We start from the raw sequence: 17,871 nt of genomic DNA on the forward strand, positions 1-17,871 counted from the left end.
GCTGCCTGGTGGGCGGTGGCTGGTGGGCGGCCGGCGCTGCCTGGTGGCTGGTCGGCGGTGGGCGCTGGCCGGTGGGCGCTGGCCGGTGGCTGGTGGCTGGTGGGCGGACGGCGCTGCCCGGTGCCCGGTGGTCTCTAATAAAGGACAGTTTAAGTGGGCCTAATGTTTTTTTTATTATAGCTTACATTGGTTTCATAACCTTCTCAATTAGTCTCCGATCCAATAACCAATAACGTGGCCTATACAGCAGGCCCACGAATGTAGTGTAGTTTACATTCATCACACTGGGAACACCACAATGGTTCTTAATCTTTTTATTTTGGTGCGGTCACTTGTCAGAAGAATAAAACATTAATATTGTTTTACAAATGCTCACAACGTGTATTGAAGTCACTTACTTCTTTTTCTAGTTGTTGTCCCTTTCTGATTGTTCTGTATGAATATTAATTGTAGCCTACAAAGAATTAGATAGAGCTTATAGAGATTTGTGCATATGGTTGTGAAACATGTCCTCAGGTTGTGAATAAGGGTTTGAAATTAAGCCTCGTCCTTAGGGTCCATTTACCGAGGAAAATTAATTCCCTCTGCTCAATTTTAAGGCAAAGGCTAAATAATAATACATTTTATATATATAGTGCTTCACATGTTAGGCTACTCAAAGACACTTTAGATTAAAACCAGCACATTTATCACATAAACATACACATATACATATACATAAACATGAAACTAGCATATTTTAAAGCTATTAAAACACAGTTTAGCCTACAACTTTGTAAAAATGTGGAGTGACTAGTAGGCTAAGTAGACATACACATTCATCCATACACATTCAGTCACGTCAGCTATGTTGGGCTTTTTCTCTCCGTTTAAGCTGTATTTCCCTTTTTGCATATTCTTCCCCTCCTCGTTACTTTCCATTAGAAGCTGCTGCTCATTGGGTGAAACAGATGGCGCATGCGTCTTCTCAATTCTGCATCAGTAAATCTGTGATAGACACCGTGGTCTATTTGAGAAAGCCATGAACGTGCACTGATCCCAGCTATCTCCACCTGGCTGGACATAGCTCCACCTGTTCATCCTGGTTATCTCCACCTGGCTTGACATAGCTTCACCTGTTAATCCTGGCTCGGCAAACGTGCAACCGATTAAGCTGCGATGAGCGGATCGCAAGTCAAGCTGCGCTTTTTCACTTATCCTGGATATCTTTATTTTACTTTCGTGCAACAGGCCCCTGATGTGCAGAACTTTACTCATTTTCGTTCAGTGCTGAAAATAAATTGCACTCTTGTTGTGACCTTTAGGGGGCAGCATTGACCTGTACTTTGTTACAACTCACAGTAGTATGAATAGGCCTGTACTCTGCATGCTACAGCAAAGATTTATACTTTTAATCAAAGTACACTACAACTTTTTTTTTTACAATGTTTACATTTTTCATCTTTGAATCTGGATGGGATCTGTTTTTGATCTTTATTTTATTTAAAGCCTTATCTTAACCACCCTGTTTTATTCCTATATCCTATCAAGATCACAATTTAGGGATTCTACACAGGTAGTTTTGTAGAAGTATCAGGTGACAGCTCAGAATAAGAAGAAGACGCAGCAGTTTTCTCCTGGAGACCTCATTGTCATTGCAACTTTTTCAGGAGGTTGTTAGTTTGTGAATTTTCCATTGTTTCCATTCATCCACTGGTTTCTCAACTGTCTGTTTATGTAAAGACCTGTGCACAGTTCCGCCTGGCAGAGTCTTTCTGAGTACCAGTGAATCTCTCATCACTGACATGTTGTGTACACATGAAGTGTGTTGATGTAAAAGGGTCACGTTTACTGTGTGTGTGCGCGCGTGTGTGTGTGTGTGTGTGTGTGTGTGTGTGTGTGTGTGTGTGTGTTTCTTTCTTTTAAATCTAAACTCACTCCTTCCACAGTAAGCTAGCAGCTAATGACAGCGACAACATAGGGAGGTTATGTAATGGAAATGCTGTAATACAGGACTTTACATGAGGTTGCTTTGATGCAGCCTGCAGGGTACTGTACATGTCTTGCTGACTGTTTCTTGTAATTGCTGGAATTCACAGAATTCAACTGAGGATTCTGTGTGTTTTTAAGTAAGTTTTTATGTGAGTAAGATGTGTTTCTCTGTCAAAGTAATAGAAAGCAGAAGTTTCCCAAGTTGTTTTCCATGTTAATCAGGGTTCTAAGGCCTGTCAATCCCTTTGTTAGTGTTCGGTTTATATTAAGATGATCCAGGTGTGCATTTCAAGTCAGTCTGTGTTTTTTCCATTCTCACAGGTTACCCATCTCTCCGCATTGAGAAGAATGACCTGAGGAGTGTTACTCTAATGGAGGCCAAAGCTAAAGTTAAAGACATTGCCATCTCAAGGGAGAGAGTCACATTACGGGATGTCTTGCATGAAGGTATATGTCTTAATTGTTTCTCTCTCATTCTAATGCTTTCTTTCTTCTGAAGAAGCTCACGCTTTTGTATTCCTCAGAAATGTGTGATCTTTATCTCAAGAACACAAATTCTGAGAGTCTGACTTTGGCAAAGAAGTGCTGCTCACAGACTGTCATGCAGTGGGCAAGGGGTATTCTGTAGAAGCCTAGGATTTCAGCTTAATACTTCATTTGGTAACACTTTCTTTGAAGGGGTGTGCATAAGACTGACACAAAACTGTCGTAGCCATGACAAAATGTTTATGATACTTTTAATGCAAAGTTAGCATTGGTTGAGATGTTTGTGTTACGACAACTTGACATTAACCTAGACAGTATAACCTGTCATGAATATGTCATAGCAGGCCTAATTATCACACTTAAAAAATGTTTTCATATCATATGTCAACATTACATTAAACTGTCATATGATCTTGATTTTAACATTGGCTGTCATAAGACCATTACAATTGTGATATAATATATTTCCTTGACCTTAGCAAAGTAAAACAATTTGCACTTATCATAAAGATTTCATAAAGTTTGATTACACTGTGATGCTTTCAACTAACTCAACTAAAGTGTAACCATGGTGAATTTTTGCTTAAATGTCATTCATTTTTTTCAGGCCAGTTTGACAATAGGGACTGTAGTACCAAGGTGATTTACGGAGTTTTGGACAGATAGTTTTACTTGTTGCCTAATCAACTGCTAACTGCTGGTAACTGTAGTTAGCTGCCATTATCTAGCTGACTCAGCTCTGAATTGTAACTAGTGAAGTTGCTAGAAACGGTTTGGAAACGTCTGCATAAAAAATTATGAAGTTGCTGCAGAATGTTGCTAAACATCATCAACATTGTGTGAAATCTTTATCCTGATGTGTAGATACATTTTGTTTATTTTCAGTGGCCTAATGAATGCCATCATACAAGAAGGTCAATTTATTTTCTTATTGATGAACGTCCTCATAATTCCCCTTGTGCATTTATGCGTCTGATGAAGAAGGAGACAGTGCCATGAATGCTGCTTTTATCCTGCAACGTACTGTATGAGCATGCCTCATCAGATCCGTAAAACTTTGCCTCAAACCTAAAATAGCAAAGGATTGTTCTTGCTGAGGCATATTACATATTGACAGAAAGCCTAAGATAGTGACGTTTCTAAATCTCTTTCTCTTGCTGAACAAGACTGTACTTCACTTTCTGGAGATTTGCCCACACTGGGGTTTAGTGTGGCTGTGTACATGATGTAATAGTTACCCAAGGCTGACTACAATGCAATGGAAGTAAAAAGTGTGGGTGTTCTGTTTTCAAATGCCACTTAAACCATAAACCATCAGAGGGCCTCTGATGGTTTATGGTACTCTTTGTTCAAATTATGTTTTTGCTTTTTTAAAATGTTACCATTTACCACGCAAAAGCTGTAACTGAACCCCTAAAAACATTTTTTGCTACTGCCATGGTTCAAGGAATGGCAATGTCGATTAGTCAGCCCACAACTTTGGTCTAGACAGAAAATTGGCAAGAACTACTGGATGGACATTCATGTTCCCCTTAGGATGGATTGGAATAACTGTGGTGATCCTCTGACTTTTTATCTGCTTCCAACAGTAGATAACATTTTTAATTTTGTCCACTACTTTAGTTTATAACCAAATACCTGCAAAACAGCCTCTAATTTCACAGCTGTACTTTGTGTTTATTGCATTAGCCTTGCAGAGCGAGGGAAGGCACGCACTGTTCATCTTAACATACCGCCCACACAAAGTTGACACGAGCTGGATTTCAATTGAAAAGCATCCCTTTGAGATTGGTCTTGCTTTTTATCTGCTATCTACTTTTATTAGGGGTCCAAGCCCAAGGGGGCTGAGGCCCTATTGAGACCGCTCAGATTTGTATTATTATTCTTTCGTAAATAAAAGTGGTACTGCACAATACGCCCTAAAGTTATGTAGATACCATTTCTATTAGGAGGTATAGAAGGGTGCACCTACCTCAGACACCAACAATGAAACATATCCACCTGCAGGTGGTGTTATCATCAAGATTAGAACGTTTTGACCAGTAACTCCCACACCGTCTATAGCACATTCAAAATCTGTACATCCATGTGTGAAAATATTTCCACCTAATAATATTTTTCACAAAATCACTATAAATCTAAAACCTACTTTTCTGAATTCCTCTTAAACCATGAGTCCAATCTGCACGAAAAGTTGCATGTAGAATCTTTTGACCCTCAAGATTAAAAGTTATCAACTAGCACGATTGGCCATGGGTTCAATTCCAACCTGAGACCCTTTGCTGCATGTCCTTACCCCCCACTCTCTCCCAGTTCCTATCTTCAGCCGTCCTGTCTAATAAAGGCTTACAATGCCCAAAAATCATCGTTAGAAATATTAATAATAAGTAGGCGTGTCTCTGCAACATTTACCTCGATTAACACGAAACTCGACTCAGTGGTTCCCCATGCTACAACGAGGCTGTGTGTAAAATGTGACGCTAATCGGCCACTAGCCAGCACTCTTGTTGCTAAATCAATAAATATGCTGCAATTATTTTTCCAAACTACTCTGCTCTCATCCTGCACCATTGATCACGTCGGTGGGGATACAGGCCCAACTTACATCGCCTCCACGCACAGCTGGGTGCTATTTGTATCACATGCTATCAAGTCCTGTTTCAATCAAGACCTACCCTGATGTAAATATCATTGCTTTGTAATGCTGGTAGCCCTAACCATACAGTATTATCAGGATGTTCTAAAGCTATCTGCAAGTAAATACACTGGCAGATAGCTTTACTTGTGTATCTATCTGACTTCCTGTCTTAGCTTGACGTATGTGGGTAGTTTGCCAGTGAAGTCAGGCGTACAATTACTGCAAGTCCTACATACAAAAAATAAGAGATAATATATAAGAAATGTCAAATACTAAACATAGAAGGCAATGCCTCAGAGTTGGTTGAACTTTGCATTGGATTCTGTTTTTGGGAGCCAACAGGTCCAGACAGGCTTGCGGAGCAGGTAGGGGCGGGGGGGACACAGTTAAACACTAACCCTGTTGTTATGCTCCGTCTCTCCTGTTGAAACACAAGGCATGGTTAGCTTTAGGGCTCTGATTTTTTTTCTAAGTTTATGTTGATGGTTTATGGTCTTAAATGGCATTTACCTCAGTAAAGTCCTGGAGCAATGGGGTGACAGTTTAGACAAAGGAGATGATCAGCATGTTCACTTGGCCTTTTCACGTCGTATGTGTTTCTGAACCGGTGTAAGTGATGAAAGGTCCTCTTGGCTCCAATGAATCGCTCTTTTTTGGGCTCATGTCAGGGAAACAAGAGCCAAAGCTGCCTAATCCCTTTAAGAGACAAAGCATGTTAAGCAGAAGCCTGGCCACCTCTGTCCAAAGATCAGCCGGGCATGGCGACCTGTGAGTGAGGTCACATTAATCTCTGAATGTGGTGCCTCTGGCTGTGTCTTTCATGCCCTTTTCCTCAAATAAAAACATGTGGTTGGTCTTTGGCAGGCACGTTTGGCCGCATCTTCCACGGTGTGCTCCTGGATGAAAAGGACCCCAGTAAGGAAAAGCAGGTCTTTGTGAAGACAGTGAAAGGTATTTCCTCAGTCCTGTCTCTAATGCACAATGTTGTCAAAGAAATGAATGTCAAGTCAAGTGTGTTCTCTCATATTAATGTTTGTGTGTCCTTGTAAGTGTGCTGGTTGGGAAAGTGATCACTGAAACGTCATAACATGATTGTAATGCCAAAGACATAAGACGAATGATGCAAGTTGTTGGATGGAAACCTACCTATCCAGTAAACGGGCACACCGATTTGGCAGTTAATGAATTATTACTCATGCTGCAGGGTTTGCACGCCAGTGAAAATACGTCTTTATGTAGGACGTTCAGGTTCTTTGTTAGAAGCATGTGTCAGCCTTCTCTGCCAGTTGCCTTCTGACCTCTCCATTCTCTCATGTTTACTCAGGGAGGGGTGGATAACACTCAGCGAACAATATCCCCATGCCAGTCTTGGCTTTGTTACACTCTTTACTTCCTCATGCGCCTTTTGGGGAAAGAACAATACTGCTTCCATAAGTACCAGACGATGGCAAAGCTGCATACACAGATTAAAAACATAACTTCAGTAAGCTTGGCACAAGTCAGATTTCCTCTCAAGTTTTCCACTACACATGACAACAGATATTGTGTGACTAACATTTCAACTTTTGTACCGCAAGGGCCAGTTTGTTCTGCCACATTGCTTTTTTTTTTTAATCGTATTTTATAGGGCGCCGTGGTAGCTCACCTGGTTGAGCAGGCACCCCATGTTCTGCTCAATCCTTGTTGCAGCGGCCCGGGGATTGATTCCGGCCCTTTGCAGCCCAAAAATCTGATTATGTGTCTGATACATTTGTTCAGATCATGCGTCTGAGGTGCAGGTGACCATGATGTTGACTGAGAGTTGCAAGCTGCGTGGACTTCATCATAGGTGAGAGGAAGCTAACACAAAATACTGTTATTTTGTTTTGTTTTTTAGTTTGTGCAGCAGTTGCCTTCTTATTGTTAATCTCAATATCAGTCATTTTAAGAATAGAATTATATTTAAAAACAAGAAAAAAATGCCAAAACACCACATAACCCAATGTGGTATGAATCGTAGACCAACATCACTGTTGTCCACTTCTGCAACAGTTTCAGATCTTACTCCTAACCCACTGACACTGTATTCCGTCACAGTGGTTACTGTGTTCGTCTTTTAAATGTATGCATGTTTTAAATGTTGATGAAAGAACACCGCATTTTTACACAGAGCACAAACTGTACCATAGACTGTGGTGGGAACAAAACATGTTTCTGACATTAATGAAAAACCCCACAAATATCTTGCTTGCTTGTTCTGGTGTAACTTCTATAAAATTATCATCTATTTTGATTAAAAAGAAAATAGTTAAGTTTTGATAGTACGGTCATACCCTGTATGCATTGAACTTAGTTCAAGATTACAGTAGCGTTAGTTTCTCAAATTATTTCTCAAATTCATCAGGAGTCTTGTTGCTTTAGCTTTCTGTGAAAAAGCTTGTCGTCATGTGGGTCGAGTCCTTCCTCTTTTTGAGGGCAACAAATTGATACTTGCTGAGACTTCCTCTTCCAGAGTTTGGCAATGGTTTGGATGAGCCCCAGCTAACATGTATTTCATCCCTCTGACGTGCAGCTAACTTCCACACATGTGCATTAACAGTATGTAAAGCTGTGTTACACACTGTTCCTCAATTGGTCTTTCTCTCCCCCTTCAGAAATCTGTTACCCATAAGCCACGTGTGTACGGAGGACGGGGAGAAGCCCATGGTGCTGTTGCCTTTCATGGCTTGGGGGAATCTTAAGCTGTTCCTGCGGCAATGCAAGCTAGCTGAGGCTAACAACCCACAGGTAAGGCTTCAGCTCGGCAACTTGGCAGATCAAAAAACATGATTCCCTTATTAAACCATTAAGATAAATGCCTCAATGTAAGCCATGTGGGTCTTGCACTGAGACATGTTATAAGCTATTAAAATAAATTCCCCAAATTGGAGAAATAAATGTGATTCTACCTAAGAGATGAGCCTGAAAGAATGTTTTGTGTGTTTGCAGCAGTCACCCCAAAGTAACACCTACCAGTAACTACTGTTCACACTGTTATTAGGACTGTTGATATAGCCATGAAGTTGGTGCTCAAGGCAGAACTCTTTTTGTAAAGACAATCAGGCTTTTGTACAGGTTAACCCCAGAGAGTCTTTGATGTGCTTGGCAAAGCCACATCACAGATCCAACCAATCAATCAGCAGCAAAATACAGATGTAGCAAACAATTTTCATTCACAAGATGAAGCTTGCCATCCATTTGCATTAATCAAAAGCACTTTGTAAAGTTCAGGTAACACATCAGCACCTTCGTTCTCAGCAATCTCATTATGTACTTCTGGCAGTTGTAGGAGACAAAGACATAGTTATTAAATTGTGCTGTTGCAATAAACATTGAGCTGTAAATCAGAATGTACTAGGACAGGGGAGCTAATGCTCTTAAGGAAGCACAATACTACACTGTGGCATTCATTGTGAAAGTGAACATCTGGTTTTGAAGGTAGAACATTGAGGGGAAAAAAAATTCTTTTGTGTTGACCTTTTCCACAGACCTCATTTCTTCACTGACAACCCAACAGTTAAAGGTGGAGACACAGAGCCCGACGGAGCTGTTTGGTACCAGCTGCAACACCCATCTCCGTTTTCCTAAAGTTGTTGACTTAAAATGCTCTTATCCTCGTTCACTGGTGGCCAAGACTTTGTTTTCCCTGTTGTGGGAATAATTAATTTAGGTTGTATCACACTGTCCACTGCCAGAAAAGATTAAACAGCCCGGGTTGTGTGTGTCTGAGCCAGAGATCGGGCTGTTGGCAGATTTCAATCAGATACAAAAATAAAACATAACACACAAAAACAATATACACATTAGTAAGGGATGTTGGTACTGTCAGGAGCTCGCTTTCAGGCAAAGTTGTCTTTTAAGCCAGGGGTCTTCAACGTTTTCCAGGCCAAGGACCCCCAAACTGATGGCGAGATGGAGCGGGGACCCCCTAATTATATATATTGTATAAAATTGTGTTATATCAAACTGGTCCTATAGTGCCATGTGTAAATGTACCTTGTTATTGTGCATTCAATATTTTCGTTACATTACTCCATATGTAATACACTCTATTACATATGGAGTAATGTAACGAAAGTAATTTCGCCCTGGGATTATTAACGTATTTCTGATTGTGATTGTGATTCCTGGTTGATGGGACAGGTGTTGTGAATGAAACGGTGCCCAGCTTCAAAGAGCTCCTGTGTGTCGCTGAATGTGTGCATTGATGACTGAAAGACATCTTCTGCCTCCATTTATCTGTTTACTACAGTGTGTTGAATTCATGTTAATGTGGATTTAAAGACATTTCAATTAGTGGATAAAATTGCAGGGGGGGGGGAATATAAAAAAAAGTCTAATCAACCAAAACTTTCGCGACCCCCATGCAGTTCCTCCGCGGACCCCCTAGGGGTCGCGGACCCCCTGTTGAAGACCCATGTTTTAAGCTATTCAGGATGTCTATATACATTTCACATTACAGGAGCTGCCAGTCCCGAGGCCATTCTCAGACACACCTGCTGGCCAGGCCATTGTCTTCAAGCCCTCTTTGTTTAATTTTAATATCAGACTCTAGCTCAAACAGGGACATCCACATTGTACAAAGTTGTTTAGAAGTATTAATACTGTATTTTTACATTTAGGACTAATGTCACCTGTAACTTTTTTTTACAGTTAACCAATAAATAAGGGCTGTCCTCACCCAGAACGCTAACTGTAACCATGTCTGTAGTAATACTCTACATATTTGTGAATTCAGGTACATTAAATGCTTCAGTATAACATGTTAGCAAAAAAAAAAAGTTTAGCAGATTAGCATGCTCACCAATGTTAGTCATAGTACTTGATCATGGTGCTACAGGAAAAGTTGTAACTGACATTTATCTCAAAACCAAAACTGTCAACCTCATTGTGGCCCTAGAGGAAGGTTGTGGCGTCATCTTTTTGGTACAGTGGATATTTGTACCAAGTTATGGTAATCCATCCAATAGTTTTCATGACATTTACTAAAAGGCAAATGAGTCAGCCTGCTGATGGTGCCAGAGACCTTGCCATCCCTAGAGCCATGCCCGTGGCCATAAACATTAGTGTTCTTTCATTTAAAGACTAAAATATTCTTTGCCTTTGTGACTCCCATCATTGACCCATAGTTGATTGTGTTTTGTTCAAAGGAAATAAGAACATTTTGACACAGAAGACCAATTTCGCCACCGTAAAGTCGCGTCATCTGTGGCCTCCTGTCCCCACTCGCTCCCTTTTTCTATTTTTCCTTTCTCTGCTTCTCAACTTAACATTGTCTCCCTCTCCCTCTCCCTCATTTCCTTCAGGCGATCTCTCAGCAAGACTTGGTTTACATGGCCATCCAGACAGCGTGTGGAATGAGCTACCTTGCTCGCAGGGAGGTCATACACAAAGACCTCGCTACCAGGAACTGCGTGTAAGTGTCCCTGACCCTGCTCAAAGCTGCCATCATTTCTCCTTAGTTCTTCACTGTAGCTTTTAGGTGATTTGGTTTGGAATTTAATTGCAAAACAAAATTGTACTGCACTCCAACAGCATTGACGACAACATGCAGGTGAAGATTACAGATAATGCCCTTGCCCGAGACCTATTTCCCATGGACTACCACTGTCTGGGGGATAATGAGAACAGGCCAGTCCGCTGGATGGCCCTGGAAAGCTTGCTCAACAACGACTTCTCTAGTGCGAGTGACGTGGTAAGCAATAACAGATATATTTTATATTACTTCTTGCAGCTTAACCATTCAATCTATTATTTATGGACAGTGTATTCACCATAAAAGCAACCTTTCCTGTTTCTTAAGGGTTTTTTATAACTACAAAGTTTTCAGGCGACATGATACAGAGAGGGTGATGCAGGAAATGGCACCAATTGTATCCAAGCCACTTGGTCAAGGTGGCAAGGGGAAGGGAGGTAGAGTGTTGAGCACCAGGTCTCTGGCCCTCTTTCCTGTTCCAGGATTGCAGAGCGGGCGCGGCGGAGATAGTCGGGAAGCTCAACAGATCCTTCGAGACACAGCTCAGACACCAGCCAGACATGCCCCGACCCCTCTGCATTCCTCTTATGGTCACACCACTTCATAGTAATCCCCCCCCCCCCCCAGACACACACACACACACACACACACCTACAGTTAACAGAGGGCTGGCATTACCAACCAACTAAGCTTTAGGGGAAGTCCAGACAAGTACTTGGAGTTGTGTAGCATCATAGGAGCACATGCTGGTGTGATGCACATTAACACTCTGTACCCTAATGTCAGTGGTTGTGCACGTTGAATATCAAGCTGGACAGGATGCGACAGGCATGATTTGGGAACAAGCTGGATTACTGTACATCCCGGTTTTTCATCTGAGGAGCCCTCCGATCACTGTGCCCTGAATCACTCCCTTCACTTCCTTTAAGGGCTTGGTGTCACCCCATGAGAGGTTGTGACATACTAACACAATAGAAACCTGCTCTTTTTAGAGATGGTTTATTGTAGTGTGTTCATAAGGCACTGTCAGGTTAGCAACAGCTGCCCAGTTTAACTTTAGCTTGACTCCCAACATTCAGGGTCAACACCTACTGTAAGCTCTTTAGTTTGAAGTGTGACCTAAGACATGGCTTAATAAGAGTAACACAAATAAGGAAATGCTTCTTTTCCTTGTTTCCTTCTTGTAGGTCAACACATCATCACATGCAGGGCGGTGCCCTGGCTGACATGGGTCCTTGAACCCTCAGTCTCCGTAAACATAACCGCCACCCTACTGTTTACTCCGTCTCTTAACAAAACCTTCCAGCAATGATTTATATTCTGTATCAATTTTTCAACATTATTTCCTTGCATTGTTCCTGTGGCACATGTTTGTATTTAAATGCAAGGGGGCACCACAGGCTTTCTGCACCCTGAATAGAAATGGTTATGATTACAAAAGAGTGTGTAAATTGTAATTTCCCCACTGGGGATCAATAAACAGTATAAATGACACAATTATTCTAAATGACTGGTCAGTACTGGCCTCAGTGTTAATCCTGTGTGTGTTTTCACAGTGGGCCTTCGGAGTGACGCTTTGGGAACTGATGACTCTGGGTCAGACCCCCTACGTCGATATCGACCCCTTTGAGATGTCAGCCTACCTGAAGGATGGTTACAGAATAGCACAACCAATCAACTGTCCAGATGAACTGTACGTTGATTTATGGAGCATGGGCGCACACACGCACACACACACAGACACAGACAGTCAGACCTTCAGACAGACAGACAGACAGACAGACAGACAGTCAGTCAGTGTCAGATCGGTCCATCTGTCTGGGCGTTGACGACAGACAGTGTGTGTGAATGAATGCTCAGCCAGCCTTCAGGTGGCCTGAAAACAACATCAGGCTGCTACAGTAGACCTGTGCAGACTTCTACAAACAAGGGACTGCTTGCTGTAACTCAACATGTCTCCATTATTGGCTGAGATGGACAACATAGATTAGATTAGATTATACTTTATGCATCCCACAAGGGGGACATTTCCTTATTACAGCAGCAGCGGTTTCTTCAATAACAGCAAAAAACACACAAACAAGTAAACACACAAGAAATACAGGCAAACGATAGAGCCATTAGCCAGTGGCTAGCAGACATTTAGCAGTCAGCTTAATTTTGACAAATACCACAGTGAATTTCAGCCTGCATGCACATTTAAAATAATAATAATTGAAAATCAAATACCTACCCATCAAACAAATATTCAAAACCAGTCCTACTCACATGCAGTATACAGTATGTCACTTTCCTCAAAAATATTCTAACAAAAGGTTTTCACCTTTTGCCATTGTATAGTGAAACAGATTAGACAGGAATGAAAGTAGTCGTTAGCTGCAGTGATAATCAGATATAAGAAAGATCTCAAATCTTTTTTTGCTGCCTAATTGAAATATCAAACGGGCAATAAATACTAGAAACAATGTAAAAGAAGGTAATCAAGGATCAACTAAAACAAATCAGGTGGAGTCATTATACCATTAAAAGACATCTGAATATAAATACACAAACATATATATCCTTGACAGTCAAATGTGTAGCATTTTCCAACTCTCTATTGACTCATTCAAAAAGAATTCCTCTCATCATTGCTTATGACCCCCTAGCTGTGTGTGGTGGTTGTTGGTTAGGGGGTAACTTCATCTGCTTTTAAGGAATAAAAGTTTACAATATCTTCTAAAATTTCAACCACACTAAAAACACTAAGGGCTGGATGTGCCTGCCTCGTTGTTTCTAAAATGTATTTAATGTACTATTACGTAATCCTCAATCAACCGTCCAATCCTAAACAATGCTCTCCTGCAGCCTAATACGAGTAATATTGCACCACATGTTCTTGTGCATGACAATTAAAATAATTGACAGGTCTATCATTTGGCCTTTACAGGAGATTGTGTAGACAGCTGACTCGTTCTGACTTGCTTCATCACTTGCTTCTCGTCACTGTAAACACAGCGTCGACGTGTGTAGACCTCACGAGGTGTCGCCACATGAAGTGTGCTCACACCTCTTGTGTCTGAAATATGGGAGCTGAATCAATACAGCATTTGGAAATGTTAGGCTTATTAACATCCTGCAACTGCCAATTAGAAGGAGCCACCAGTGCCCCCCCCCCCCCCACCCCAACGTTATTATTTACAGGCCATTTCCTCAGCATCGAGGTCGTAACCAGGCTGTCACCTTTTCATTGCTGGGTAATAAGAGGGTTTCTCCTGACGCAGAGCAGTGCTGCAGTGGTGGACCACTGGATGGGGGGGGGGGGAGTTTGGACGGGCTAAAATCCATAAAAGTGTGTATTCTGAACACTGACAGCCTTAACCTTTTAAAGAAAGTATTATCTTTTTTTAATAAAGAATAATTTGGATATTTTTAGCATTTATATAATGGAAATACATTTTATTTCTATGATTTATAAGCACATTTAAACTAACAACACAGGAGACATGGTTCCAAATGATATTTTATTTTCATTACATGTGCTCCCTTTTGGTTATATCATTTGTAGGTGTGCCTTCATGCTGACAATACACAGCTCTATGCTCAGTAGAGCCTTAAAACCTCACTTGTTTGTCCAGCGTAAACCCTTTTCTGGATGTCTGCTAACTCTTCAATTAAATTTCAATTACACGTTTTTTATTGTTATCGACCTGGACAACTGTATACACAATTGCAGTCATCACTTGCTTTTTCTGTCACAAAACCGAGCTGACCATGTACTGTAGCTGACCATGTACTGTAGCTGACCATGTACTGTAGCTGACCATGTACTGTAGGTAACCATGTACTGTAGCTGACCATGTACTGTAGGTGACCATGTACTGTAGGTGACCATGTACTGTAGGTGACCATGTACTGTAGCTGACCATGTACTGTAGCTGACCATGTACTGTAGCTGACCATGTACTGTAGCTGACCATGTACTGTAGCTGACCATGTACTGTAGGTAACCATGTACTGTAGCTGACCATGTACTGTAGGTGACCATGTACTGTAGGTGTGAGTGTGTACCATTTTAATTGACAATGCCCTGAGTTTCACACCAGCTCTAGATATTGTTTACATGTCATCCTCCTCCTCCTCTCCCACTGCATCCTGTCTTGCGCATACACACACACACACACACACACACACACACACACACACACACACACACACACACACACACACACACACACACACTAGCCTGAAGTTACTCGTGGACAGACATTTGATTTGACCGAGAGAAAAACGTAGTCCCCTTTGTGTTGCAGGTTTGCAGTGATGGCTTGTTGCTGGGCCCTGGACCCGGAGGAGAGGCCCAAGTTTCAGCAACTTGTTCAGTGTCTCACAGAGTTCCACGCAGCGTTGGGCGCTTACGTTTGAAAACAACTATTTCATTTGACCAACAACAGCAACACTAAAGGCTGGTGGACACTATCCATGAGGAATACATGAACATGTGCCTTATCAGATGAAAGAGCAGACTAAAGGCTGATGATTTTATTTTGTAAAATTCTTTTGAAGTTTTTATATAGTTGATTTTCCTTTTTACAGCATAGCAGAGTAAAAGGATTATTTGTTGGATATTGTTTCATAAGCTTTGAAAGCGTCTAGAATTGGCAGTTATTGTGCTCTTTCCGTGCATTCCCACACATTTTTGTGTCATTTGACAAATATTTTTAAGATTTGCCCCTCTAACAACCTGGTTTTAAAGACAGTATTTTCTACATTTTTGTAACTTAGTGAAGCAGTGAACATTTTAGATGTGATGTGGAGGAGAGAGCTTTACAGCAGAATGATTTAGGTACCAAAGTAGACAAAAGGCCTTTATGTGTATACGCAGCCATACTCTCCAACATGCTGCTTGACTCTGCTACGGGGAGCTTGGTACAAGAGGCCTCCTGGAAACGAGATGATTTCTTAACAGGTGGTACACGGTTACCTCTGGATGACACTAGAAACTGTGCCACAGATGAGATGAGACATATGGATGCCAGAGCTCGTACAAGATCAGCATCGCAAAGCTACATATATGACTTTGATTTTTAAACAACATCCAGGGTGTTTTGGATACTTAATATTTGAATGCCACCACCTTCTTTCTCATTAGTACATTTTTATTTCCAGTATTTAAATTCACAACAGAATGATCATTATGTCTTTATTTTATAAGCTTGATTGTTCTGCGTCAGAATACAGCGCTTCACAGGAGTTTTTGACTGAGGTCTGTGAGTAACTAGAAGGCTAATAATCACTGTGAACACACAAAACCAGCTTGGTCTAATCTTATTCCTACACCTTTAACAAACCTTTGTGATGTGTCTCTATGGTCACTGCATGTTGAGTTAAGGTTTTAAACTGCTTCCCAATTTCATATCCACAAATTAAATGGGATTTTTGAATATAGAATGTCTACTTTATTTATTTTCACATCAAAAGTGTCTCAGTCTCACTCACTGGCTCCGGGCTAAAAACAATAGCTCTTGTCATTGTTTTATGGAGAAAACCTGATGCCACATTATTGCGTTAATATTAAGGCCTGAGCACTGAAGTGCAAGGGCACCACCGGTGTCCTTGCACTAAGTGTAAGGAACCTATTGTTTATGAAGGGATTATTATTATTCCGCACCGGCGCTGTCATTTTTGAGGGCTTTAGCATGTGCAGAATATGAAACCATCATCTGAATACACATTTAGGCTTGAGAGTGGTACGGTTGCTCTACAGCGCCCTGTTAATTTGATTTAGCACTTGGGCACATTTTTTACAGCCTCACTATATATGAAAACTCACAAAAATTGGCGCCCACATAAACACCGGGGAGCTTTGTGAGTCTGTTCAGCGATTTGGTCCATACCTGTAAGCGGGCTCTATAGCGCCCCCTAATGTGTGGAAAGGCCTTAATTTGGAAGTAGTTACTCCGATCTTTTCCAGATTTGATACGCATATTACTCTACTCTTTGTGAACATACTTCCCATTTACCTTAATTAGCTCCGCCCAACCGGAGATTTGCGGACATTTTGACTTTATGAATTAAATGTTTAAAATTAAATTTTATGTTTTACATTCTTTCAAACTCCTCCTTGGCTGTAACTGCAATCTTCTTGAATCTTTGCAGGTGGTATCTACTGACACTCATGATGAAAAGTTATCCAAAGAATTCTGCAAGTTATAGAGTAGCAACTTCCTGTCAGGGTTGTTGAAAAAGGAAGTTGCACATCTGGCCATGATTTATTCCAATTGCCACCAAACACGACTCGGTTGTTTCACATAGCGGCATGAGCATCCATGCTAAATTTCTAGTGAATCGCCCATTAGATTGCGCTGTTAAAAATTTGTTTTAAATAATTAGTTTTACTTTTTTTTCTTAGACATGTGGGAACCATACTTTGTCTAACTCCTCCTGGGCAGTGAGTCCTGTCTGCACAAAAACTTGGATATGGACTCGGTGGACCCTTCTGACAAAAAATTCCTTCCTCTATGACTTAAACGCAATGTTTAAGTCATAGAGGACCAACTTTCTGTAGGAGGCTGTTGGAACAGGAATGGTTGTATCTTGATAAACATTCAGATTTACATGAAACTTAGAATGTATGGTCTACATGTGACATTGAGTTGCCCCCCACACACACACTCACACTCTATCCACAACCATGTACACCGACCAACAGACCACGCCCATTTCATAACTTGCAGGTTAACAACCAATGGGTAAAAAAATCACTCAAGACATATCATTTTTAAAAATGCCTCCAAAAAGTGTCAAAGGCCAGTTTTTTGTCATGTTTGGTATTCGCAGGTTTTTTATCTCAATTCTGTGATGACGTCACATTGGGTAGAGTATCCTCAACTTAGTACTAAAACTATTGTGACTGACTAGAATGAGGAAGAGGTGGAGGTGCCAGACGTGAGGGGGGGAAATGAGGAATCAGGGAATTCTCCTGGTGAGTTGCTCTCATTTAGCATCGAGCAGTGCCAGCACGGCAGTGCAAACAATTACTTTTTTTTTTGTCCATAACATTTTAACCGTTTAAGGCAGTCTTGTGAAAAGTGTCATTGAACTCAGTAGAGAGTTCCTTCTTCATTGGTGATGCTTTGACCCGCCCCCCTGTGATTTGACCACGCCCCCTTCCACAGATAATGAACTGTATGACGTAGAGTTTTACAGCAGGGAGTCCCCCCAACCCCCAGGAAAGGAAGACCAAGAGTCCCCTCTGCTGCTGAGGATAAGTTTATCTGAGTCATCAGATATATATATATAT

The 17,871-nt window shown here is 41.2% G+C and overlaps 1 protein-coding gene across 2 annotated transcripts in view; it reads left to right on the forward strand.

The window, feature by feature from the left end:
* The window catches only part of ryk (receptor like tyrosine kinase), a 37,591-nt gene extending 21,579 nt beyond the window's left edge, over window positions 1–16,012 (forward strand). For both annotated transcript variants that reach the window (XM_034880429.1, XM_034880428.1), the window contains 8 exons: window positions 2,293–2,418; window positions 5,960–6,046; window positions 6,854–6,923; window positions 7,729–7,861; window positions 10,420–10,529; window positions 10,649–10,808; window positions 12,146–12,282; window positions 14,882–16,012. In XM_034880429.1, the coding sequence (XP_034736320.1) occupies window positions 2,293–2,418; window positions 5,960–6,046; window positions 6,854–6,923; window positions 7,729–7,861; window positions 10,420–10,529; window positions 10,649–10,808; window positions 12,146–12,282; window positions 14,882–14,993 (935 nt within the window). In that variant the 3' untranslated portion in view covers window positions 14,994–16,012. The remainder of the gene's footprint in view (window positions 1–2,292; window positions 2,419–5,959; window positions 6,047–6,853; window positions 6,924–7,728; window positions 7,862–10,419; window positions 10,530–10,648; window positions 10,809–12,145; window positions 12,283–14,881) is intronic.
* Window positions 16,013–17,871: the final 1,859 nt, after the last annotated feature.

Source organism: Etheostoma cragini, chromosome 9 (genome assembly GCF_013103735.1).
Source record: "Etheostoma cragini isolate CJK2018 chromosome 9, CSU_Ecrag_1.0, whole genome shotgun sequence".
Taxonomy (NCBI): Eukaryota; Metazoa; Chordata; class Actinopteri; order Perciformes; family Percidae; genus Etheostoma; species Etheostoma cragini.